This window comes from Anguilla anguilla, chromosome 4, assembly GCF_013347855.1.
Source record: "Anguilla anguilla isolate fAngAng1 chromosome 4, fAngAng1.pri, whole genome shotgun sequence".
In the NCBI taxonomy this organism is placed as follows: Eukaryota; Metazoa; Chordata; class Actinopteri; order Anguilliformes; family Anguillidae; genus Anguilla; species Anguilla anguilla.
Window position 1 is genome coordinate 24198532 of NC_049204.1, and position 24928 is coordinate 24223459.

The 24928-nt window shown below is 42.7% G+C and overlaps 1 protein-coding gene across 11 annotated transcripts; it reads right to left on the reverse strand.

Annotated features, from left to right (window-relative positions):
• Positions 1 to 114: 114 nt before the first annotated feature.
• Positions 115 to 24854, reverse strand: zfr2 (zinc finger RNA binding protein 2). 11 transcript variants are annotated; one of them, XM_035412569.1, is made up of 19 exons: positions 24723 to 24854; positions 19211 to 19448; positions 18730 to 18844; positions 18179 to 18418; positions 17718 to 18031; positions 16954 to 17136; positions 16318 to 16537; positions 15998 to 16146; positions 15570 to 15689; positions 14382 to 14527; positions 13847 to 13973; positions 12832 to 13022; positions 12196 to 12367; positions 6467 to 6641; positions 4955 to 5049; positions 3471 to 3566; positions 2744 to 2855; positions 2225 to 2322; positions 115 to 2044 (listed from the first exon to the last, which is right to left on the reverse strand). In XM_035412569.1, exons 1-19 carry the CDS (start codon positions 24773 to 24775, stop codon positions 1871 to 1873), a joined length of 3018 nt encoding a protein of 1005 aa, XP_035268460.1. In that variant the 5' UTR covers positions 24776 to 24854; the 3' UTR covers positions 115 to 1870. The 11 variants fall into 11 exon arrangements, 10 of the variants coding, with proteins under 10 accessions (XP_035268460.1, XP_035268464.1, XP_035268458.1 ...); XM_035412573.1 differs by having other exon boundaries at positions 18179 to 18400; positions 18730 to 18847; XM_035412567.1 differs by having other exon boundaries at positions 18730 to 18847.
• Positions 24855 to 24928: the final 74 nt, after the last annotated feature.

Sequence of the window (24928 nt, forward strand, 5' to 3'; positions counted from 1 at the left end):
ATTTCTTTAAGGTATTATGTTTAATTTTCTACCCCACTACCATTGTAAGTCACTAACGTCTAATAAAAATGACAGAAATTGTTAAATTAAATTTGTGACACTGACAAAACCAACAATGATCTTAGTTTCTTTAATATTTTCTCTTGATTTTAGGCAGCACTACAACAACATTCAAATAATATTAAAGCAACGTACACACTTTCCTAACACATATATAAAACAAAATTGATTGTAACACCCTCCTGGAAACTTAAAGTCAAATGGGGAAAAAAAAAAGAATATCTCAGATGTTAAATGTGAATCTTTTAATTGAAATTACCATGAAATGCACAAGCTCGGTACATAAACAGACATACACTTAGACCTGTGCATTTTTCAAGGGTATACTGTCTCTTCTCCAAATTTCCACCACATGAAATATCTTCCCTAATGTATTAGGTTTTTTTCCTACATTCATACCAAACGTATGAAATCTCCAAAGTGCCTGAATTATACAACACAATTTTATGTTGTAGACATAAGGAAGTCTGACCACATGAGTCCAACACCCATTTGTAGGGGATACCCAACGCTTCAAAAAAAATAAAATTCCCCTTCTACAAGTACACTTTTTTCCTTCCCACTCCAAGCCTTAATAATGACAGGTCAGACAGCGTTGATGTCGTGGCTGACCCAAGATAGCTGCCTATCATTCTACCGCCTGTCCCAAAGTACTGCTTCTCCTCTCTATGCTCTGGCCACACAAACAGCATTCCAAAATAGATTTGAAAAGCTAGTCTTGGCAGAGAAATTGCCTGCCTTTAAACTAGAGCCGTTATTCTGGTTACACTTTAAAGCTTCCAAATTTCACTCCAGTCACACAATCGTGCCTTGGCCAAGTGTCCCTTTGGGCAATTTTTACTTGTTAAACAGCACCGAGGCATATGTGTGCATTTTCAGAAAGGGTCATTGCCTATAAACAAGCCCTTCTCTTAGCTATTGACATTCATACCTCAGCTTGTGTCAGGTTTTACAAGAGACACCATCTTGAGAGGAAACAACCACCCACAACAAGCACCAAGTAAGCAACACGCGTAAAGGTGGCGTTTCACAGCTTAGTTTGTTTGGTTTTTTGTTTGATCCTTTAAAAAAAAAAAAAAAAAGGTTCCAGTGAACGCCGTCCGTTTAGTAATTTTTATGCTTATTTGTTTCAAGGTGCAAAGTTTATCCAAATTCTTACACCTGCAATTTGGGCACTGTAAACAGTATCTTTCAAGATAACTTATTACTAAAAATTTGTCCTTTTGTCTTCATACCTACATAGCACATATTAAGTCATTGCTCTGGAGTATGTGTAAAACATTAATTTTCCTTCCCCAGAGCTCCCAACATGCCCTAAACGTCTTTCTCCTGCATACAGCTCTATACAAGCAACTTAAAAAATAAAAACTGCTGTCGTAAATGAATTAAAAATACTTAAACTGGCCTTTGCAGGTGGTATTTCAGCTTTTCTTTTCTATAAGAAAAGATGTAGGTAAAGTTAAAGAAAGTGCACTATTAAAAAAATAAGTAAAGTAACAGTGGTTGGTACAGGTACTGCATGATGAGAGTATTCGGCAGCTATGGTGGGGGCAAAGATCCTTACAATGGAATGATGCAAAATTTTCTTTCAGCTTCAGTGACATTTAAACCAATTTTAAAGCACAATTCCTTAATGACATCCACAGTGGATTGTGTATGGGGAGAGAACTGTGTGTCCTGCCCCCACGGATCCCCACTGTAAAATGCAAACTGAACGTATGGTCATATAGATGGATAGTGTATCTAATACAAGAGAAACGGACGGTCGAGAGCTTCTGAAAACGAGCGGTGGCTACGCTGTGGTTTTTTTTCAGACGTCCTCGGCATCTTCCTTCTTGTCTTTCTTTCCTTCCCCCTCCCCCTCCCCCGTTTCGCTGCCGTCTCTCCTTCGCTTGCGATTGCGAGCGCTGGCCTTGGCCGCTGGCAGCGACTCCATCCCCAGAACCTTGTGGATCTGCCGGAACGCCAGCAACCGCAGAGCGTGCTGATGGGAAAACAATAATAATGAATAAATAAAAAAACTAAAAATTCCAATGACGAGAGTCTGACACCATAAGCAAAATCTGCGAGGTGGATCAATAAGGTCTATTTAGACATTGTTTGATCAAGTTGTGTGACACAAGAAAACAGAATGAGTCAGCCATTAAGAAGACAATGATTTTACCTGTGCACTTGCGGTTACATCTTCCCTGGCCTGATTGGTCATGCGTTCAAGAGCATCTATTTGGTCTTTTTCGCAGGGATCGAGCAGCCCGGGGCCATCTGTGTGGACAGCATTGACAGCTAACTACCAGCGCAAGACTCAAACACCATTCACAGCTGCAGAAATTCAGGAACGGCTTGAGGTCACCCCACCCTCCTCCATGGCAGCATGAGACAATGGCGAAACGCCAAAACAAAATGTTGCGACGTTTTATTTACAGTAATTTGTTTTTCTCCACAGGCCTCCGCGTCAGTTGACAGTACGGAACAACAGAAATGGGGAAGCGGCTGCTCAAGCCGATAATTAAATAGGTCACAAAAGTGAGGAATGGTAGAGAGCACTTTAACCACTAGTGTTATTAGCCTGACAAACACAGCGGGAGGCCTACGTTTGGAGCCAGCGGCGTGACAGAAGCAGAAATAAGGCCATAAATGTTCACCCCTCTCCTGCCCAGCCTGCAGGGGGCAGTCAGGTACTCACCCGGCAGCAAGATGCCCGTGGCAATGCACTCCAGAACCCGGCGCATGGCCTCCCCGGGGCTGAGTGGGCCAGACGCGCTGCTGATGGCCTTCTCCACCAACAGCTCCATGGCCTGGCATGAGGGGGGCACCACAATGCCATCTCAATGCTGTTAGTCTTTGACTTAGCAAAGCTTAGCTTAAACAATCAAACAGGTTATAGTGGTAATCTAACTACACGTATATGAATAATTATACAATTATCAATTATAATACATACATATACAGATCGATGAGGATTCATTTGCTTTATTTATTTAGATGTGGTGTTCACATTTTTAGTGATTATTAAAAAGTTATTAGAATGTATTAGTTATTAAAAAGAGGACTTTGACAATAAATGAATGGAAAGACAACAACTTCTCAAAATGTACTTCCTTCTGCAAATTATACGTTCAATCACATTTAGACACCACAAATCATGTAGAAATCATTAGCAGGTTTACAGGGGGGCGATTGTGCATTTCATTGGTTAGAGTGAAAACAAACAGTGATAATCATTTCCAAGACATAATCAGCGCACTGAGAATGCTGCTCAAAGAACAAAGGACCCCCTGTTCTTTGATCGGAGTTCCTGTTTATGCACCTGTTCAGCCTTATTCTAAATGTAACATGAAACCAAGAATCATTTTAACCTCTACTTCCTGTTTTCAATTTAAGAGAACAGGAAGACAGGAAATCTCTCTCACCCATCCGGGCATCTTTCCCCAGGTCGGCACTCTCTGGCACAGGTCCCGTAATACCCTGATGATGATCACACAAGACTGCAGACCATTTGCACGAGCCTGAAATCACAAGGGATAGCGCTAAAGATGCATACTTTGTTATTTTCTGTAACGCCACTAGCCACAGAGAGAATTACAATGTCTTTTTTCGGCTAATGAAATCTCAGTTGGCATTGTCTCAAGCTCTAGAATGGCAAGCCATCATGTCTGCCAACCATGTTTGTGTAAACCGGTCTCAAACATTTTATAAACATTATTTTCAGTCAAATCAACGAGGAAATGGAAAAATCATAGAAAGAGATTAGTGTTCTCCACTTGCTTACTTCCTCAGACATTTTACCGAGCCTTACCTTCCAAACAGTAAAACCACTGCTGAAGAGAAAAATGTGCATTTTAAAATGTCTACTGTATCTTGCCAAAGCTTGTGACAAGCATCAGTCATTTCACACTTGTGGTAATTTAGTTTCAAGAACTGTTCCCCTTACTAAAGCATTTGGTTCACTTTAGCAAGCTGGCTAGCAAGCCTTTATGAAGTGGCAGTGAGCACATAAGCAGCGTAGGGTCTACATTTCCAGAGGACATAGCTGTATTCTCAAATAAATAACCAGCCAAAATAAAATGGTGATTGAATGCATCATACGTTTGTTTTTTTATCTGAGATAATGATATTAGCTACTATATGATGCTGTGTCAATAGCCAACGCGTTATTGCAAGCGAGTGTTGTCATCTAGTCACGCGTCATCGTAGCAAGCTTTTTTCACCACCGAATTCTTATGGACAAGCCTCACGTTACGCATTTCATCCAGTCAATTTAGTTTCATCTAACGTTACACTTGATTCACTCATTAGCTCCGCTAGATAAAGTCTTACTCTTTGAGATCATGTAGTAGGAATAAAATAAGAAAATATAACTCATTTACTGAGAATAGATACTAAGAAATAATAATAACAAATTAATAACAACAACAACAATAAAATAATATTCATAAAAATACATGTTTGAAACTGGAAAACTGATTTTTTTTAATTAATTTTTTTATAGATGGCTGGAAAAGAAAAGAGTAAAAGCAACGTGTGGAGTTATTTTGAATTCACACCACTTGAAGATGGTGTTAATATATATATTTAATTTAATATCATCTTTTACATTTTTTTATCTATCAAAAAGGTATTTGTGTGTTTATTTTTATTTATTTGTTTGCTTATAAGTTAAATGTTCTCAAATATAGAAACTTTGATAAAATATAAGTTTTGAAAATGTTGCACTTTTTGACAAAATATCAGTCAAAACATCGGTAATCGCTGGGCTAGGACTCTCCAAAATCGGGATCGGCATCGGACCCAAACATCTGGCATCGGTCGGGCTCTAATCAATACCCTTGGAAAAGGGAGCACTCTGCGTTCTCTGTATTCTTTTATTTCATCTTGAACATTGATGACCTCTCACCTGGAACCACTTAGCGTGCCGAAGGGCGGCCAGGGACTCCAGGCACTTCTTCCTGTCCAGTACGTCCAGAGGATCCGTCTCCACCTCGGGAATCCCTAGAAGACAAAGAAGTCCATCCCATTTCACACAGCCCATTTTCCCCAGTACCATTCAACTGCTGTCTACACTGAGCCCTCACAGTTCCCCTGTGCCCAGGCCTCCTCAGAGACTGAAAAGGTCTTTCAGCCCTGCAGCTTCTTGTCCCCATCCTCATGTTTCTGCTAGGATGTGTTCATGAAGGAATGGTGCACCATTTCTTTCAGCCCCAATGAAACTTAAACTGTCCGAGTCAAGGAATTTAATCCTGTCCTCTTCTTTTTTTGTACCTCCATTTTTCTTTTGACCAAAGATAGCACATCGAGACCTCAAGAAGCTGCTGACAAACACCACTACAGCCAATGTACTCAGATCAGAAAAGAAATAGCTTGTCAGTTCCCAGAAGTCTCCATATATTTCTCAAGGAAAAAAAGGCTGTTTTAATAGTAGTCCAACTTAAGAACCAACTCTCTATTATAAGAGCTAGACTGTAAGGCAGAAGCGATGTCTGGCTAATTTAAGTAAATGCACAGATAAATGCAGGTATATAGTCACAGGCTTTGTTTCACAATAGAAATATCACAGGTGCTCCATAAAACAGGCGGGTCCAATCTCATCCAAAAAGGGTTGGTGTTGGTGTAGGTTTTTGCTTCAGCACAGCACTAAGACACCTGATTGTACTTTATCAAGATTTTGACTGAAGCCCATGCTAAGTTAATTAGTTGAATCAGGTGTCGTAGTGCTGGGATAAAACAAAAACCACAACAGCCCTTTTCGGATAAGATTGGACACACCTGCCTAAAACCTTCCACTGCAAATGAAATTTGACGCGTTCCTGAAACGCTATTTAAAACTGATGTCAATAAAGTCTGGTTCCTAAAAACCAAGACAATGGTAATAAAGGACATTTTATTTCATAAGCACATCAAAAACATTTTTTAAAATGCTAAATACATGTCTGGACATCTTCCGGGACGATGAGCAAAACTTTACAGTAAAACAATTTCAGAGATTTTCACCAAAACACTTCTCAAGTAGAAAATGTACAGGAGACATCGACCTCATAAAAGCAGTCATAGAATAATTATAGAATAACACCAATGCAATTTTAGGGAAGAGAGATTACGAGTTGGATCTAAGACCACCAGATGCACATTCTCTAGGCTCACATAATTCTTTCCATAACACACTGTTCACAACATTCCACATATGGGAGAAAGGTCAGAGATCCCTGCATCAAATTGAAATTGAGGGGTGGATTGCACAGAATGACAGACACGTTTACAAGTGACGCCAATGAGTTAATATTGATTGGGGGTTGGGCTGGGGGGGTATCAGGTTGGAAAGGTGTCGACTGTGTCGGGGCGTTTCCCGTGAGCTGAATCTGACCCGGAGAGGCGCACGGGTGTGGCGGGCAGAAGGCCAGGCTTCTCTAACCTTTCTCGGCCGGTTTCTCCCCCGCCTTCGTGTCCGTCTCCGCGGCGGGGTCCTCCCTCATCAGGGGCGAGGTGAGGGAGACGGTCACCTGCATTTTGGGCTCCTTGCTGGAAAAAATGACGATGTTGGCTTCCTCAGGGTGAGCCTGCACCTCATACTGATCTTCAGAAAACGTCTGCCGGTTAAAAGGACACTCGGTATTACTCACTACAGAGGAGAGGACAAGGGTGGGGTTGGAGGGCTATGGGACACTAGTGTTGGGAAATAATAATGACTATTCAATATTTTGGTTTTGAATCATGGTCTGGTTGTACATTGTTAATTGCATATGGGTGACCGTGAATTCCGTTCTCACTCTTTTACAAAAAGCAGTTCTACATAGCACAGCCTGGAAGTATATTTATAGAGGAATTGTCAAAGGCCACAGAATTACAAATGACCAATTTGGGGTTTGCAATATTTTCTCTCAGGAAACGAACAGATGGGAGGGGAGGCAGGGGGGAAATGAAATGGAATAACAGCCCCACTCTCGCTCTGTAGGAACTAGGTGTCATAACCAGGCAGGGGTACTAAAGATCAGTTAACATGGGTACTGAAGATCAGTTAACATTGGTACTGAAGATCAGTTGACATGGGTACTGAAGATCAGTTATCATTGGTACTAACGATCAGTTGACATTGGTACTAACGATCAGTTGACATTGGTACTAACGATCAGTTGACATGAGTACTAAAGATCAGTTAACATGGGTATTGAAGATCAGTTAACATTGGTACAAACGATCAGTTAAAACAGGTAGTAAAGATCAGTAAGCATGGGTACTAAAGATCAGCTCTCCAGGTGAATGAAAAGACGGATTAAACCAGTCAGATCACCCAATAAAGGGAAAAAAAAACAGGAACTGTGCCAGGCAGCAACTTTTATCCATTCATTTATTTTGTATTCCCTCCCGTATTGTAAGAAAACATGTTCATTACAGAACAAAGATAGCTACAGATTTGACACCGCTAGGAGAGCATACAGGTGATGAAAACGAACACTGTGGGACACTCATCCGACCAACTACTTTATTTAAACGATTCCTAAAATGGCAAAAATTGAAATGAGGGATCCTGTTTTTAACAGCAGAACTACAGGCCAACTGTGCTCTGGAGGCCGGTTTACCCACAGACAAGGCTATCGCAAGCCTCACACAAGGTACAATAGCACTTTGTGTGGCTGAAACAGGAGCACATAGAAAGACAGCTTTGGCAAAACAGCTTTACAGTGGCAGCATATCTTTAAACTGCAGACAAAACCGCTTTTGTGAGCTATGCATAAAGTGCAGTTTGCATACAGACGTATGCAGACTGTGATAGGGTGGGCGTGGTTTTGCGTTGGCTGCAGAGAGAGAGAGTGGGCGGGGCGGCTCTCGGAACTCTGCGCCACAGCTGTTGGGGATTAATAATCAGCACTGATGGTTAATTGTTTGATTAATGAACAATGTGCTGATTACCTCGACAGTGAGCCTGGACGCTTAAAAAGCCGGTCTACACAGACGGAACGGGCTGACTGGAGACGGTTGAAGGGCTGACGGACGGTCAGCCGGGAAATTGTGTGTTTGTCTAAAAAAGTGTAACAAAAAGCAGCGTGACGGCAGTAAAAATAAAAGACGCATTCGCGTCCAAAAATAAACTCTCGTCTCTCTCATCTCTGACACGAGCGGTGGCACGCAGTTTGCTACACAGACATTACTGTTTGTATGGCTTGCATCTCAGAAATACAGTTGCAACTGTCAGAATAAAAGGCTAAATTAATTTTCGAATTTTCTTTTTTTTTTTGCATGGCATGAACGACTTTCAGTTTGTTGAAGTGTTAATCAAGGACCAGTGTTGGAAAACTGAATTCATGAGTGTTGTATGTGAAAAACGTTTCATTCACATGCACAAAGTGTGCAGTTTACCAGACTGAGAACTGCTAGTTTGGCCAGGGAATATGATTAGCAGAATGTCACACAGCCACCGGCACACATCTATAGTCCCGGCCTGATAAATGTGGCATATGCTGCATGGAAGACTGAACTTTACTGCCAGGTGCTAAGAGATGACAGGCAGGCTTCATTCATTCTGTTAAGTCTGCAGCAACTATGCCTGATATACAATATGTTGTTGAATTAGATTAGTCTTTGAATTAAATTATGTTGTGAGCAGCTTTTTTTTTTTTTTTTAGCCCCACATTAGGGGCTGCTTGGGTGTGTTTAGATCCGACACATGAGAGATGACAATGAGTGAATACTGTGAAAAGCCACTGTGGGGGGGAAAAAAATTCTAGTAGCCATTTTGGGTATGTCCTTGGACATTAAGGTGTTAAATTTAAGCGTTATTCTATTGCAGAAGACACATCATCACATTTGGCATAATGCATGAAGTGTTTTAAGAGAAAAGGACGGTTATAAACCATACACCTTATAAATTTAGCTGAGACTGAGGGTAATGAATACTAGAAAACCAGGTTTATCACATAGTGGTTTTCAGTGGATGAGCAGACATTAGGGCATAAATGTCTGCCACATTGAAATCACACACCAAACATCTTTTCCAAATGGACTTCACCAATACCATGCACAAAAACAGGTGAGCAAGATCCCGTGTCTGGATAATCTAAACGGCAAGAGCTGTCAATCATCGAGTGCATAAACATAGGCTACGTTGGTGGGTGGGACAACTTGACTGAATTTGGTCAAATTTGTGGCATCAAATTGTCTAACATGGCAGTGAAAGAAGAAGTAAACTGATTGAAGCAATGCAATTGCAACTGCAGTGCATCAAACTGATTAAACTGCTAGTGAATACAAAAATATTAAAGCAATCAAATACAATGATGAAATGATTTTTAAATCATTGTATCACCAAGGGATTGTTTCATTTGATAGCATTTTGGCACTTCAATATATAGTTTAACAGCATTTTATTTGGTGCAACATTTCATTTGATTGCATTTGACAGAACATTTAATTTGATTACAATTTAATCCACTCCGCACGCATTTAGTAACTTTTGTTGCTTCCACTCATAGAGTTCTGCGTAACAAGTTTAGGAACAGTTAGTATAAAGCTTTTATATGGATGCCACGTTCAAAGAAATGGTGCCGTCGACCTTGCTGTTGTGTCGACAACCTCCCTCCATTCATTTTGTGATTTGAGCACATTTAATATTTGCCCATTCTGTATTTCTGTAAATTATTTTCAGTGGGTAAAAGGTATGCATGTACACAGCTCAGAGCTGATTTTAATGCCCTTCTCTCTTCAGTTCATAAGCGCATACAATTGTGTATACAATGGCCAAATGTTCTTGTCCTTTATTAATTTCCCTCCAAAAAGAACATGAATGTGTCATGCAGTCCCCCACATTCCCACCACATTTTACCAAAACTGGGTATGGCTATGAGACAGACTGGAGGCACAGACACAGAAAGGCAGTAACACCAAAGAATTTTTTTTTTTTTTTTTTTTTTTTTTTTTTTTTAAAAGAAAAATTAAAAAAACACAAATATGCTGTTGCTACCTTCGGCTTGTAAGTCCAACAAAAATACAATGAAAACCACATTAGCTCACAAAGACATTAATGCTTTGGCTAAACATGAATAAGAACTCAAGAATAATGGTGTGCTTTCTGATTAATAACAAGTTATTTTCAGTTTTGTTTTCCCTCCAAAAAACCTGAATTGCCTAACACATTGCAACTCATAGTACATCTGTTTTTATATTGTTCGTCAGGGAACTTAAGTGACACCTTTAGAATTTCCCACAAAAACTCCCTAGTCTCCTTCTATAACTTCAAGGATTGTGGTGTAGAGACCAGCAATACTACACAGGCACGAGAAAATGTATGAAGGTAGTTCACTTTGGAATGACTGTTTTCTCGTTTTTTGGCATTGCTCACATCAGAAAAGATTTGCAAAGTCTTCAGCACAAAGACATGAAATAAAGATGCTGGTGGTATAGGGATGCCTTTCCCAAAATAAACTGTGTCTAACAACACTGAACCATGATCAGTCCTTGTTACTGTACTTACAAAATTAATAGTTAACATTTAAACAATATTCAAGGTTTCAAAAATAAAATAAAATTAGCAGAAGAGGCAATTGAAGCCCTCAATAGAAATTAATCAGCCAACAGCAACAGATTCATCTGCCACGTGCGGGCTTTAATGCTTTAGACGGAAGTCTGAATGAAAAGCAGACCCTACTTGATTTTGTGAACCACCAGTATAAAGCTTTAATACGCACTACACATCACACTATTTTCTGATGTGTGCACATTTTCCCACATTGGATATTTAGGGGATAATTAAATACCTCCACGATGCAAACAAAATATCTTTCAAACAAGGAATAAATATGCACACGTTTTGCCTCCTCCATGTAGTTCTCTCTAGAAATCAAATCATAGCTCACTTCTTTATTCTTTCAGTTTTAGTGTACGCTTTCAACTGACCCAGTTTTTTCAATGCGACGAAGAATAGTTTAGAAATGCACTGATGCAAGTTCATGACGACTTGCAGTTTTACAATGGCAGATATAAGGGCACTTGCAGCCCTGTGGTTTATAAAAAATAAAAAAATAAAAAAACTTCAGGTAACTCCAGATGAGCTTGCAAGGCAATGGTATGCCTACACAACCTGAAATAACATTTTAAAAACATTTTAAAGAGTGAAGTCCTGAGCCTCACACTGATCCAGCTGGACTTTGAGCCCTTGTGTGTAGTAAACACGTTATGAAGCTGCAGAACGTCAGCAAGCATCTCGAGCAAGTGAGGTCAGCAGTGCTGCCACAGCTTCTATAAAAACCTTTGTGGTTGAAAAATGTCACTGCAAAAGTCAAACTGAAATAAAAACATTCCATTTCCATAAAGTATAATAGAATCAGTATTGTTTTCACTTTTTGCAATATTACAAATTAGGACACACACTTTGAGAAATACATATTTATATACACTTCTCTGTCTGAAAACTGAGCTAAAAACATATTTTAGGCATAAGCTTTGTTCACTTATCATAACTGGTTTAATATTGTTAATGCAGTGATATTATTATTCTTATATTCAGCTTCACCATTTATGTTACTACTAGTAAAGTGGAAGTTTTTTTAATTACTGCAACATCCTCATTTTACGGTCATCCCAACACATAAATGAGAAGCTCTGAATTTCCTAATACGTGTTCCAGGAAAGGAAGTGACGAATTAGTTTTTTAGAATAACAACTTAAGGGCTGTTGACGTCTCATGAGTGCTTAAATTTCTACATGTAGCAGTGCTATTCTGATGCTTCCTCAGACCACGTTTTGAGCAGGATGTGGTCATAATTTACCACGATGTATACCAAATCCATAATACAGGGCTTTCAGCCTCCGTTTATCAAACACAAAGACAGATTATATTCAAATAATATGATATTTGGTTTCAGACTGGTACTGTACTGGTTTACTGCGGTAATTGCAAGTTTTCCTTTATTTTATTAAGTCCACTACATTCACCCAGCTAAATGGGCGGATAAGACATCTTCCGTTTTTACAAACTCGCTGTACTTGTGAAGACAGATCTGAAAAAAAAGGCCAAACTTGTCGACCCTCAAAACCACCTGCTGCAAACACGTGGGGAATCAAAAGGACACTTCCCCATTTGTTAAAAAAAGATCATAAAAATGATAAGAAAAAAAAAAAAAAGGTGTGAGGAGAGTTGGCAGATCTTACCGCGAGCTCGCGGGGGAGCTGCTCTGCGATGGCGCTGAGGAGGGAGGCGGTGGGCTTCTTGGCGGCCAGCAGAATGAGCTGCACGGTGGTGTCCCCGTGCAGGAGCAGGCCCTTGGCCAGGATCCCCACCCGCATCACCCCCTTCAGCATCCGGGGCTGGGGGTCCGCAGCGCTGCGCCCAGGAGACAGGGATAGGGTTGGGTTAGGGTTGGGGTTGGGGCTAGGCGCTGGGAAGCCCCTGTGGCAGCCCATCACAGTTTAAACACGGGTCTGAGGTTTAACCGTGTTCGCAAGGCTAATTTCTCCACCAACATCGAAAAAGAAAGTTTCATATTGTGATAATGTTTCGTCTTACTTCTGTAAAACACATAGTAAAAGACACGTATGTAATGTTCCATATAAACAAAGCTATTATTATTATTATTGTTATTACTTTGTATGCCTAGCAATACAGACCAACTTACACAGCTTACATTTTTACCAGTTATCCATCTATACAGCAGGGTATTTGCTGAAGTAATTTAGGTTCATCTCCCAGCTTAGGCATATAACAGCGCATTTCCTGCGACACCGTAGCCCGTAAGACTACGAGAGGACAGGCTGACAGATGTTCCCTCGGGGGGAGGGGGGCCTTACGCGCTGTCCTGGGGGGCCTCGTCGGCCCTGGGGCCCTCCTTCTCCAGCAGGCTGTCGGAGACCAGCTTGAGGGCACGCTCCGAGTGCGACACGATCCTCTGCACCGCCTGCAGCTCCTCCTCCACCGGGTAGATCTTGGAGTGCTTGGCCATGATGTGGCGGTCGTCGGGGGAGTCCGGGCGGCGCGCAGGCTTGGGGGAGAAGAGCCGAATGAAAACCAGGCCCCTCTCAGAGCCAAGCGGCACCGAGGCGGGGGCGCCGAGCTGGGGGGCCACGTCAGAAGCCAAAGCGGCCAGAGAAATACACAGGCCTGCGCCAGGCTGCTGATTTTAAGGGCCTCTATGCGAATGCTCTACTGGATTCTCTAACTGCAGGGAAGTAAGCTGTTGCATGGGACCCAGTCATATGGTCATGTGCAATACCAGGATACTACATGACTGTATGCAGAGTGCTCTTCTGGATTCTCGAATTGTAGGAAAACAAGTTGTCGCATGGGGGTCATGTGCAATACCAGGATACTACATGACTGTATGCCAAGTGCTCTTCTGGATTCTCGAATTGTAGGAAAACAAGCTGTCGCATGGGGGTCATGTGCAATACCAGGATACTACATGACTGTATGCAGAGTGCTCTTATGGATTCTCTAACTACACGGACTTGAAGGGCTCTGTAGGACTGTTTACAGAAGTGTGCCCCTTATCTGACCAGCAATCGACAGACCCACAATACTGGCGGAAAGCAGTCTCTTCCATCTATATATAACTGAAAGCATGGAGGAAAGGTTAAAACTCTATTTTGGAGTCAGATAATTGAGATATCATTAAATGAATCCCGTTCCAGGAGCACTGAATAAGACTACGTTCGCCACTCAGATACTTCCGTCGATCAGTGCATAAAATTAGGGTATTAAAGTATCTGTATATGAAGATAGACTGCTCCTCTGGATTCATTAACTGTAATGGAACAAGATGGCTCCCTGTCATGATTATGTGCGGAACCAGGGGAGGACACGTACCAGGAGGGGGGGTACAGGCATTCCGGGCCGACTCATCAGGGGAGGGGGGCCCATCCTGCGTCGCTGTTCCCCCCAGTACAGCTGCTCTTCCTCTACCCTCCTCCAGTACATGTCTTCCTCATAGCGCCTGTCACAGGGTAAGAGAACCTACTCAGCTTTCATCTCTGACTGGCTCAGCTGGTTGAGGATGGAAAAATGCAGACACTGAGTCATGGATATATATTAGAGCAGGATTTCACAATATTTTAACACCCACTGAAGGTTACTTTAGCATTTTATAGTAATAGAACACCTTTTTTCAACACACACAAAAACACACATGCGCGCACACACACATATGCATGCACAGGCACACAAACACACACACACACACACACACACACACACACAGAAGGCTGGAGGGAGAAGCCATGTGAATCCCTTTGGAAGACCCTACACTATGACACACTGGGAATTCCCCAGCTCTGACATCATCCCCATGAGCCAGCTCTGCCCATCTGGCTTCATGAACATGCGCCGGCCCGGCCCCTCTGACCTCATCTCCATGTGCCAGCGCTGCTCGTCATCGCGCTGCCTCTTCAGCACGGCTTTCTGCTTCTGTTTCCTCAGCTTGCCCTCCTGCAGTTTCCGCGCACGGTTGCTAGGCTTGATCTCCACCGGTAGCTCTGGGTTCACCTTTTTCTGCGCAGGGGGAAAAAAAACGCAACGTTTCACTTCCCTCTCCCAAAAACCACACGTGTCTTTTCGTGACAATTCAGGAAAAACCCAAACTTATTGTTCCACAGCCAAAATGAACAGCAGAAGAACTCAGCCATTTGTACATGACACACAACTCAAGGTCAGCTAAGGGTATTAGGAGGCATTCTCGTCGATGGCTTTCAAAGATCTTGCGAACCTTTGATAGATCAAACCATACAGACCAGCAAAAATCTCAGCATACACAACATTTTAATGTATTTCACGGACAGGTGAGGGCATATTTAAATTGGTTCTCAGAGGCTGACATCATCAAAGTAACTGTTAATGTCAGCTATGCCCGAGTCACAGCCGTGATCTTGAGTGTCCAGGGGTGAGTGCAGTGTTCCTGTTCTCATTAGCTACTATATGGAAGCCTTCAGGCGTTATTCACTGTAGTTTAGTATAAATAAAGCCATTTTTTCCTGATTACCCTGCTAGGTTTGTTTCTTTTGAGTAGTACTGCACTGTTATAACTCAAAACACAGTTTGTTAATGTCTACACCTCACTCTTCCAGAAATGTTTACTTAATATTTCGGTTTCTACCTCTCCATTAATATTTCACGGCTGCTGGCCACAGAGATGTCATAAAAATAAAAATACGTTGTTGCATAATGATGAGATTTTTTTGCAGCCGTTTACCTTCATGGAAACCTCAAAGCTACCCTTATGTTGAGAGATGACAGTATGAGCAATATAAACACCTTAATCTGACCAATCTTGCCACCTACTGGTAAAACTGAAAAACAGCCTCCAATTACACACAAAATGCAATCCCTTTTTTGGTTGCAACTCAGAAGCAGACCAAGAATGCCATGCTACAACCCCACACTGATTTACTGACTGGCTAAATGCAATCTACCATCTATGCTGCATGCAAACTTAAAGTTACAAAGTCAAAAGCCTCAAACTGTGTTGAGCTTTTCCGTTCTGAACAAAAAAGGCAAACATAACAGCAAATTTAATCATTTGTGAAGCCCCCCCCACCTTGTACTGCAGCCTGTGCCTCCGCCCCTTCAGGTGCATGTCTTTAGCGTTGGGGTCGTTAAAGCTGCATTCGCACAGTTTACAGTGGAAGCGGATCACCTTGCCGTCTTCATTACGGACCTGAAGAGACCACGGAAAATTAGCATTAATGCTTTACGCAGAAGCAGCACATCTACATTCATATAATAATAAATGAATACAGTACTCAAAGGCAGCACATACATTTATATAACAGTAAATTAATATATGACTCAGAAGCAGCACATTTATGTTTACTTAAAAGTAAATAAAAGTTAGAAAAAAGTAAACTAGGGGTTGTTATGAGACGCCAGCTATATTATATAAAAAGATAAATATAATGTGTTCTTAGACCATGAAATACAACATAAAGGTGCCATTTCCTCTGTGAGAGGAGAGCCGGACCCCACCTCCTCTACGTAGTCGTGCCCGACGGGCTGCACGTCTCCCTGGCCCCCCGGTCCGTCGCCGTAGTCTTCGTCGCTCTGTGGGTCCGGCTTGGCCACGGCCGGCTTCGCCTCCTCCACCTTGGCCACCGGAGGAGCGGCGGGTTTGTTTGCTGATGGAGATAAAAGCCCACACCAAAGGTCGCGGTAACCAATGGCGCGAATTACAGGATTCAAAAAGATGCCAAATGGTCAATTCTCTTTCAGCGAGTGGCATGTGACCTTACACACCAGAGAGGGTTTGAATTCTGTTCCACCCGTGTTTTGTGTAAGCCAAGACATACCGACAAAGGTTATTTTGGGTGCGGCGGCCTTCTTGACCGGCGTTGGAGCTTTGCTGGGGTTGGGCACCACCGGTTTCGTCGGTGCGGTGGCGGCGGCTGGCGTGACAGCGGAAGGGGCGGGTTTACCGGCAGTGGTTGTCGTGGCAACAGGGGCGGAGTTCACCAGAACTGGCTCTGTTGACGGAATGGGCTTGCCCAACTTGGTGTGGAGTTTTACAACCTGGGGAGGAGGGGGGGGGGGCAAATATGAGCACTGGGCAAACACGAGGCTGACAAAGCAACACACAGTACAGTTACAGTTCAGTTACAGTACAGTTCACTGGGATAAGAATTCTCATTTGGTACAACGAATTTACAAAAAATACAGGCTTACCGGATAGAAAAAAAAAATGTGTTTTGGTTTAACGGCATGTTGAAACACATTGGCTTTTCATGACTAATAAACCTGTACTTTTCCCCTCTTTTTTTCTTTGTGGCTAGAATTGTTATCCATGCACGTGTGTAGTTAAGCGAAGTGGACATGGAGCACGCCATTACACCCTTTCCAACAAACAAGGATTCTGTGGGCTGTAGTTCCAACTCAGATGAGGCAGACTTGTGGGTGTCATGGTAACGGTCGCTGCGGCGGCGCCTCACCTTCTGGTGCTTGGCCCCGCGGATGTGGGCGGCGTACGCGTCGGCGCCGGTGCAGGAGACGTCGCACAGCTCGCAGCGCAGCTGCGTCTGCACCCCCCGCAGCCCGTTGCTCGTCTGCGTGCCGGACTTGAGTGCCGCCTCCTTCTTCTTGTGCTTCTGCCCCTCCAGGTGCTCCCGGTACGTCTGCAGGGCGAAAGCGCGTTTGACGCCTCTCAAATCAAACCCCACTAATGAAAAACCGCAGCTAGCTCCAGTGTTGAAGCTTGTGAATCAACTGTAACGGCATTTCCACATAGCACAAAGCCCCTTGGAAATTTAACAAAAGAACTAAACCAGGGACAGCACTGAAAGCCAGGTTTTCTGTCTGGTCATCTCTCACACCACAAACTGATGTCATCTATATAGTTGCAAATTGTGCTCTCTTCTTTTTTCCAGAGCAGAAACAGTACATTTGTGTTTGGGCAAAGTGTTATCTTCCTTAATAACATTTGATTCTTATTTTTTTCTCCATATCACTGCTTTTTTAGACGTTTGATAATCACACGCTATGTTGACTGACTATAAACTACGTGGTGCTTCCAGCATCTGTGAGCTCTCCTGGGAGATTGTTTACTACGCAGATATAAGCCTTTTCTCACAGCACCCTACAGAGGCAAACGAGAAACACAGCTAGCCGCAGTAGCGATCCAGCAACAGTAGCACAACACCGACTGCCACCCTGTACGCCGTGGGTGAGCCAGCAGCGACGCTGCAGGGAGACGCACCTGCGGACCAGCACAGCTGATCTTGCAGATGTCGCAGTAGTGCAGCTGCGGCTGCTTGGGGGGGCCCTTGGGTTTGGGCATCTTGCTCTGGTGGAACATGGGCTTCTTGTAGGTGTTGACCGCGGGGGCGGTCACCATATTGCTGCCCGCGTTGCTCCAGGACGAGCTGGTCAGCTGCTTGGGGGGCTGCTGCACGGGAGGCTGGGGCTGCTGCGGGGGGGGCTGGGGCTGAGGGGGGGGCAGCTGGGCGGGCTGGTAGTAGGACGGGGTGGAGGTGTAGCCACTGGTGTCGTAGCTGGAGTAGCTGATACCTGCTGGGGGAAAAAAAAAAGTAAGAGCGCAGCGGGAGCCGGGGTAAAGCACAGCGCCGCAGACCTCTCGAACCGCCATACCGCGCGGTTCTGGAAATGAAACCGTAAACCGCCTCCGACTACCGGGAAAGGAGGGGCACGCCGGCTCACCCGAGTAGGAAGTGGCAGCGGTGGAGTTGTAGGAGGAGCTGGGCGCGTAAGAGGAGATGGGCGTTGGGGGCTGCTGGACACTGGTGGACACCGGGTAGATGTTGTAGCTGGTGGACACGGAGATGGCGGGCGCGATGGGCTTTAAGGCCGTGACCTGTCTCTGCGGGGGCGGCGGCGGCTGGCTGTACACCGTGCTGGCCTGACTGTAACCCGTCTTCGCGCCTGCAGGCAAGCACACGGCTTTTCAGAAGAAAGGGTAAAGGTCTGCTCTTTGTGGTTCAGATTCACTTTTCACACAGACATACACGTTCAAGTGGGGATTCATTTCCCTTCCGAGTTAGAGCTCTGATGGTGAAACTATAGAGCTGTATATTTAGCCTAATTTTTTTTTTTTTTTGCGGTGTTACAAAGTGCACTGGGGCGCAAAAATACGCCCACAAACACAGCAGCTGCTCTGAAGCCCGGCTAACATTACGGTACTAGACAGCGGCTTTTGAAAGCGATATCTGGAATCTGCAGCGTGGGTGTAGATAACGGGAGGAGCTGCTCACCTGTCTGGTAGTAGGTCTCTGTTGGCGTCCGCTGGGCAGGTGCTACGCTTGTCTGGTAGTACTGCTTGCTCTCATAGTTGGTGGCAGACGCTGCACGGCCATAACTGTAGTTGTCCTGCTGTTTTTGTGACAAAAAAAGTGCGAACACATCATTTGCATTGACATTCATATTGGACAACTAAACTGTGCATAAGGAGAAGAGTAAGAATGGAGGGCGGGGTTCATACAAGAGATTAACAGTTCTAAGATTGACAGTATAAACAGGTTTTTTTTGTATCTTATCAGACAAACTAATCATTACTATAAGCACCACCACACTGAGGACACAAATTAACAGGCGACCTCAGAAATCACACAAATGAATACAGGGCATGGTATGAGAGTGTTAACGGCGCTCAAATAAAAGAAAAGCGAGTTGCATGGAACACTGCATCGAATAAGCGTGGATACGGTAAAAGTGACTGACCGTTTCACTGTATACCTGGTAGGTCTGAGGCGTGGTGGTGGGCTGTGGCGCGGGGTCCTGCTGCCGCGCCCCGTAGCCGTAGTCGGGCCCCGGGTGGGCCTGGTACCCGGGGTAGGGGGCCGATGCCACGGGCCGGGCCGCGGGGGCGGTGGCGGGAGCGTAGGAGGCGGTCACGGCATGGGCCACTCCGGGAGCCGGCTGCACGCTGTAGCTGGCCGTGGTCGGGTGCGAGTAGGCAGTGGCCGGCTGGGTGCTGCAAGAAACAAAAAAAAAACAAGACAAATAAGAGACAATTAAGCTAAAAGGCTTAGGAAACAGGCCAAAGACTCACCACTGCAGGCACGTCGAAATTAATCTATTTAAAGCCAAGACGTACGTTGAAATGTGAAACATTTCAGCCGTCGCCCATTTTCGCCATTACCGATTTTGAATTAAGGCAAGGCTGCTTTCCTCAGAACTCCGTGCTTAGCATAAATCAGAGCTGACCCATTTTCTGCAGGTTGTTTAAATCAGCCAAAACATACCAAATAAAAGCTGAGCTTGCAACCTAGCCCAGGCCTCCAGAAACATTTTAAGACCCAATGCTCTCACGGAAGCTGGAAAACAAGGCCGTGCCAAGTAATTAAACGTGTAGCTTTTCTCTGCTAAAACGGATTAATTAAGGTGACAGCCTGTGCTCAGGAACACAACATTCGGTTCTCAGGCCTTCTCATAAAATCTCATGATGCGAGATGAGGTCCTCAAAGGGAGCATGATCAAAACACGCGTGTAAGCCCAACAGCACCACATTGCCAAACTAAGCCTTATGAGAATACGGAAGTTCACTTGCGTGATCAGGATGTCGGAGAACAGAGTTCAATCAGAATCTGTGAAACCGAAAAATTGCAGACTACTCCCAATAAGCATGAGTACAGCCAGTTCAATACAGACATTCGAAACAAATAATATTTGAATGCACTGCTTACCACCATTTTACTTTTCAGTTACAGATGTCAAAATTAGCCATATCTGAAAGAGGTAGAGATTAAGGCTCCAAACTGACTTTGATTTGTTCAGTAGTCAACAATTTCCACAGGAACACATGTATACCTAAAATAGCAATATTTTTAAATATCCAAATTGTCAAGTTTTTCATACTGTTTGAAAACGGTTTATTCACTGATAATTTTAAATGTTAAAGTCTGTATTAAACATTTGGCTGTAGGCTATATTTATATTCATAAGATCCCATTCAAAAATGTTAAGTAATTTTACACAAGAAATATAACATATAGGCTCCAGCACCCCCCATGATCCTGCCCAGGATAAGTGGGCATTGGTTAATGGATGGATGGATGAATATGGCTGTAATAGTAGGCTATACTTTTACAACCCATGCAAACAGTACAACAGTAACAATATGCAACACAACTTGCACAGCACAGGATGCATCATGAATCAGTATAACAATTCCAGTAAACAAAATGTCAGTGTGCTGGTATAGGAAGTAAGTGGGAGTCAATCTTCGGAAGCATTGGTCCAAGGAAACACTGAATGGTGTATTGCAGCATTATCATGGGAACATTACATTATTATTTCTGGATGGATTAAATTTTCCTTTGGAATTTAGACTGGATTTATCCTAATGCGTAACAGTTTAATGCATTCAAAATCACTGTCATTTTGAATTGCATGTTGGATCAGAGTATAATTGTTTTTTAAAAATTTGAAACCATTTGTGTAAACATCACAAGGACTGAACAAAGTAAACATTTGCAGATGAGCTCTTCTGAAGTAAAACCTTTTATTTTACAATTAGCTGCACTTAAGTCAAAAAATATAGGCTATATAAATACAAATGTGACATGGGGTTTTCACAAAAGGGTTATTGAAGTTTTTCTTGCTTAATCTTGAATTTTCCATTTTTAAACATCCTTTTGTGGAAAAGACATTATTTGAAGTGAACATTCTCAAATTTACAAAAAATAAAAACGCAAATGCAAAAAAACAAAATGCAAACAAAGTTTTTTCAGGCTTTCCTACATACTGCCACAGGACCACAATATAGGCCTAATGTGAACAAACATGCCTAAAGGCTAAAAAGTTCCCTTATCAAGGAAAGAGAAAACTCAGAGCACAAATATGCTCCCCACGGGCGTTCTGTGGTTCCACAGCACGTCCTGCAGGCACATGCTCAACTGCTTTCACTCTCAACTCTAACATTTTGTGTAAATGTCAACTGAAATTTGACAGTGGGACAACGACAAGACATCTCTGCCTCCTCCAAAATCAATCGCGCCTTCCATCTTTTTTCCATCCGGAAAAACGTAATATCCAACATCACAGAACGTACACTGTTTCTACCAAACCCAGGGTTTTCAACAGTGGGGCCCCTGTGGGGTCCTTCAAAGTACTGTAGGGGGTCCCTGGCCAAACTTGATAAGCAATGCCTACATACAGATTTGGGAAAATATTTCAAAATATAAAACACTTTTCAAAAATATAACCCTTTTTAACTTATGACGGGGTCCCCTGGGTGCCTTTGGGACTGGGTAGGGATCCCTGGTTCAGAAAATGCTGAAAACCCCCAACTGTCACTATCATTAGTGGTGTGGAAATGGCTTCTCGGACACGAAGCACAGCTGCACTACCCAGCCATTCTTTGTGCCAGCAATTTGCTCAATGTCCCCATTTGTGTCCGTCTCTGAAGCCCTCTTTCACTCCCTGCGCGGCAGAAGTCATGTGATGCAAACTAAAAAGGCTTCCTGGATAAGGATCTGTAAAATTTCCCAGATTCCAGCAGTTCCGCAGGTTTGCCTGAGGAAGACCGGAATATGGTGAATCAAGTTATGAACCTTTTCCAGCTTCGATATGAAGCCGTTTACTGAAGCCTACTACTAGACGAGAGAAATTCCACCCAGTCTGAACCTCGATTTGCAGAACAATCATAATAAGCAAAGATAAAGGCATGTGATTACTTTTTCAAGCTAAAAATATAATGCAAATAAGACAGCTAACATACAGCAGATTGTTTTAGTGAGGTGCATTAGCTGCTTGTCACTGAAAGTGAAAGAATACAGTGGCTTTTAAAATGGAATAGGAAGATGGCAAAGTAGTGTAAAAAAAAATGAGACAGCCTTAAAATTGCATTTCATAATAGACTTTAAGAAAAGTCAGAGACAATAGAGCAAATTGCAGGGCAGGAGATATGCATGTGAAATCTAGCAGGATGGTCAAACCAGAATACCTAAACACTACCAAGGCATTCCATGTGAATTTGGACCTAAAACCCCCTAGACATCCAATATTTTCCTTATAGTTTCCACAAGGAAACTTCCAATGGAGGAAGGATATTTCAAGCATATGTGAGAATTTGGTTACAAATAGCCTACTTCTTGAGAAACCTGCAATCAAAGGATATTTTTGGCCCAACAGACGTCTCTTTGAAGACCTTGTAATTTTTTAACCATAGGCCTATATTTTACAGACAACAACATCTTGGTATCATTATAATCTTCATAAAAGGTTCTAAATTATGAAGGCAATGATACTGCTTATTTTTTGTACATAAACGTAATCCTTTAAAAAATAAGTATTCTGATTTCTTAAGTAACATTTTTGGGACATCTCACATTTTGTTATCTTGTTCTATAAACTATTGCATAAACAGATTAGTTCAGAATGGGATCACTGGTTTTGAGCTAAAGTCCGTTAAAAAAGGAAAATGGGAAAATATATTCTTCGGTTTGGGATGTCTTTTCTTAAATTTAATGCATACTTTGTTGCTTGCATTTCTGCACTCCCCACCTTAACAGAAAATAAACTACCTCAAAAACCACCACTTGGAGATCTCAGATTTTTCTGCATTTACACAATATTGTTTATAATACAGCCTATCAAAGGATGAGTAAAATAAAAAATTGTACTTTATGGATGTTTCTACAGCCTAATTATTGCCATCATAATTTAGAATATCATATGAGGCGTATGATACCCAGATGTAGCTGTGTCATCCATATGGCATTTCTTTTTAGAGAACTAAATGAACATTTGAGAAGTCAAGTGAATTTTATGTCACAAAGAATAGCCCTGCTATTAAAGCCCTGCCTTACCTTATTCAAATATATACACAACACTGTGTGAAACCACAACCAATTTGCATTTTTCAAGTTATAATCCCTATACTTTACTCCATCACTATAAAAGTACTGAGTGCTCATGAACTTTTTCAATTGGAATGCAAATGTGTTTGAAACACAAAGAGGAGTCTCCAAATAAATTCCACAACAGCAAGAGCCTGCCTTCAGTTATATGAGCAATTTGCATCTTGGCAGCTCGGTAAAATCAGTTAGTTTGCCATTTAAGAGAACGTACCACTATCAAGGTACACAGTGGATAAAGATTCAGACTCTCAAAATACAAAATTCCACCACCTTGATCGTTTAAAAAAACAGGCTTGCATATTGTCATTCAAAACAACTTGATGTTTGCCGCAATCTACCGCGGGCTGCCAATACAAGTGACATGTTGCGATGACATGACCTCTGCACTGAAGCTTGTATTGTATTGACCCGCAAACTATTATCAATAAATCATAAATAGGTTAAACACGTGCAAAGAATGCAGGATATACTGAAATGCATCACTGAGACAGTTACCCAGTGGTAAATGCTAATCAACTTGAGTATGCCATTAGCATGGCCATGTTGCTCTTCAGCAGAGAGGAAGATCCCATCTATAATCTTTGCCTTTAGCCAAGTTTTAGATCTGTCACTGGCCAGTACGCCACATGACGTAATTGTCATGTTCGGGTGGGTTAACGTTACTACAGACAGCCTATCAACTGAAGATGGTAAACATTTCGTCCATTGGAGTTAACTTTGCTAGCTACCTAAATAATCGGTTTGTTCAAACCGTGCTGCTAGCTTTTTCCCCAAACGCTTGCCACCTCACTCAGACAATTTGCCAACTCCGGCAAACTGTTACCCAGTGTGTTATTCACACACCATGCACCCATCTTGCTAGTTATCAAAGAAGTCCACGTAGTCATCCTGAACAATTGCTACCGGTAGGTCAGTATCCACGCATTCTTTATTAACAGAGTACCAAAACAACGATGTTAACGTCTACCTAAGCATATAAAATAAAATATGATGTTGACCCACAGCTGGATGCACCCCACCGCCATTTTACTGTTTCCAAGCGATAAAAGCTAAGCTAGCCGGTTGGCTAGCTAGATAACTGATTGGCTTGGTTTGGGCGACTATTAATTGGGTGACGCTTATTACTTTTGAAAACATACCTCAGCCACTGAAATATTTTACATTAAACCAGCTAGCTAACCAGCTTCCAGACCCCCCGGTTGCTGGGCTAGCTAGCTAACTGGATTTGATATGTCAAGTATGCAAGTAATACGCTGTTTTCCGTTCACGGCTTCTCAGAACAATGTAGAAAATGCGATTTGAAGTCTTGGAACAGCATAAGAACGACCTCCCTTACTGATCGTGGATGTATGCATGCTACTCCAATTTGTCATCAGTTTCAATACCTGTACTGCGGACCGGCACCATGCGTGAATCCATAATAATTGCTCGCCGCCATCTTGGCATCTTCAGGCAAGAGCGAGCTGGGTCCTCTTGCGGTCACGTGCCTGAGAAATAACCCGGTCGCGCGCTTGTTATATTTTTTAAGTTCTGGAGCGCTGAATGTGACAGCTTGGTCTTCTGAAAAGGAGGGCACGTTGTTAAATATTTA

Excerpts from the sequence above, each read along its gene's own strand:
- zfr2 (XM_035412563.1), bottom strand. The coding sequence starts at position 24,775 with ATGGCGGCGAGCAATTATTATGGATTCACGCATGGTGCCGGTCCGCAG. Across the intron at positions 16,147-16,317 it reads ACCCAAAATAACCTTTGTCG|CAAACAAACCCGCCGCTCCT; the intron begins GTATGTCTTGGC and ends TATCTCCATCAG. Across the intron at positions 12,368-12,831 it reads GAGGCCCCCCAGGACAGCGC|CGCTGCGGACCCCCAGCCCC; the intron begins GTAAGGCCCCCC and ends TCCTGGGCGCAG.